The 1,758-nt window shown below is 53.5% G+C and overlaps 1 protein-coding gene across 1 annotated transcript in view; it reads right to left on the bottom strand.

Moving 5' to 3' along the window:
* Nucleotides 1-465: 465 nt before the first annotated feature.
* PRADC1 (protease associated domain containing 1) overlaps nucleotides 466-1,758 on the bottom strand; it is a 4,260-nt gene continuing 2,967 nt past the window's right edge. The window contains 3 exon segments of the mRNA XM_007453371.1: nucleotides 466-1,020; nucleotides 1,246-1,413; nucleotides 1,694-1,758. The exon segment at nucleotides 1,694-1,758 is cut by the window's right edge and continues 9 nt beyond it. Coding sequence (XP_007453433.1) covers nucleotides 900-1,020; nucleotides 1,246-1,413; nucleotides 1,694-1,758 — 354 coding nt within the window. The 3' untranslated portion in view covers nucleotides 466-899.

The raw sequence follows: 1,758 nt of genomic DNA, 5'->3' as shown, positions 1-1,758 counted from the left end.
AGGCATTTGCGGGAATGCTTTGTGCAGAGTGGTTTGACAAGCTGCTCCAGGAAGGCAGCAGTCACACGGGTGGTGCAAAAGTGCATAGGATAGAGCAGGTGACTGCAGGAGATGGGAGCTGCAGCTCCCCAGTTTGGGTTCATCCCTGGTCTTGCCTATACTCTGCTGTGCAAATGTTTCTAAAGTCCAAGAGCAGGGCTCTTCTGAGGTCCAATGTGGATCCTCAGTACCAGGCTACAAGATGAGGCTTTTGCTCAGGGACTGAACTACAGCTTCCCAAGTTTTTGAGCAGGAGGCTGTTGTGATCCAAGATTAGCAATCTGAGCACTGGTCCTAAAGGACCTTGGGCAAGTCATGTATCCTCTCTGGGCCTCAGTTTCCTCCCTTCAAAACAAGAGCATGGGACCAGATAAGTGTTTGAAGGCCCCTCCCACCCCTGTGTACTTTTACTCTAGGACACAGTTACAACCCTGATGAGAGGCTTTATTGCTAAAAAGTCAGTGAGGGTTTATTATGTAGCCCTCAAACACCAGCTCCTTATACCATTCCAGCAACTGCTGTGAAAGACCCTGGGTGGGGAGGCTGAAGCCAGGTGGGATGTGACAGGTCTCAGATGGCTCTCAGACCACCCGCTGTTGGCCCCTTTAGTTCCAGACCCTAGCCCATAAGACCTGGGGCCTGGGTCTTGCCTCTTCCCATAGCATGAGACACCTTAGGAGCCCAGGGGAGGGAAGCCCAGTGGCGTGTCTTCCTTTAACTTAGGCAAGGCCCAAGCCCTTTTCCTCTGCCTGGCTCCCCCAGTCCCCAAATACTATCCCCAAGTCCCAAACAGCAGAATTCCTGGATTTTCCCCTTCCCAGCCCAGAGTTGCTTATGGCTGGAATGTGGGACCAACTCTTCTACCAGAAGGTCCAGGGCGGTTGCAGCAGCTCAAAGGTGGGGATGCTGGTGACATTGACTGGTATGGAAATGATGGCCCATGGCAGCCCATGCTGTTCCAGGGAGCGGCGGATCATGTAGCTGGGAGAGCATGAAGAGAGGTGGTGATGGTCACTTTCCTGACACCCCATCCTGCCCCAGTGTCCCCATCACTCTGGGAGTTCCAGAGCCTGAGGACTTTTTTGGCCCTCCAACCAGGGCATCCCAAGATGAGGCTTGTGGGTAGGGACTGGTGATTGCCCTTGACCTCCCCGAGTCATGGCACCCAGCTTGGTGCTGATACAGCCAGAGACAAAGAGCCCTCACCCATCTCGGCCAAGCAGGAAGAGGGCGGGGATGTCAGCTGTGCGCTGGGTACTGTCTTGGATCATCTCCACGTAGAAGCTGTCATTGTCAACTGCGTTGTCAGAGATGATCACTGCCCGCCCACCATGCTCCTGCACCACCCGGGTCTTGGAGAGGAAGGAGCAGCCCCTGGAAGAGGTGGTGATGAGACCAAAGGAAAGGCAGGGTCCTAGCTATCCGTTCCCCAGACCACCACCCTGGGAAGATGAAAGGAGGACCTTGGAGGCTTTTTTATAAAGGCTCACAAGTAAATGGCCAAAGGCTTGGATAATCTTAAGATGTTTCTTAAAGACCCTTAAAAAGATGAATTATTTAAAAGCAGCTATTTCAAAGCATCACCACCAACACTGATCTCAGGATCTACCCTATGCCTGCCTTCCCCTTGTGCCCATGCCTGTCCGCTCCTTACCCCCTCTCCACCAGAGCGATCTGGTCCTGGATGAAGAAACCGTTGCTGAGTTCCCCGCAGGCCTC

This window comes from Lipotes vexillifer, unplaced genomic scaffold (assembly GCF_000442215.2).
Source record: "Lipotes vexillifer unplaced genomic scaffold, Lipotes_vexillifer_v1.1 scaffold253, whole genome shotgun sequence".
NCBI classification, from domain to species: domain Eukaryota; kingdom Metazoa; phylum Chordata; class Mammalia; order Artiodactyla; family Lipotidae; genus Lipotes; species Lipotes vexillifer.
This window is presented reverse-complemented; position numbering and strand designations above follow the sequence as displayed.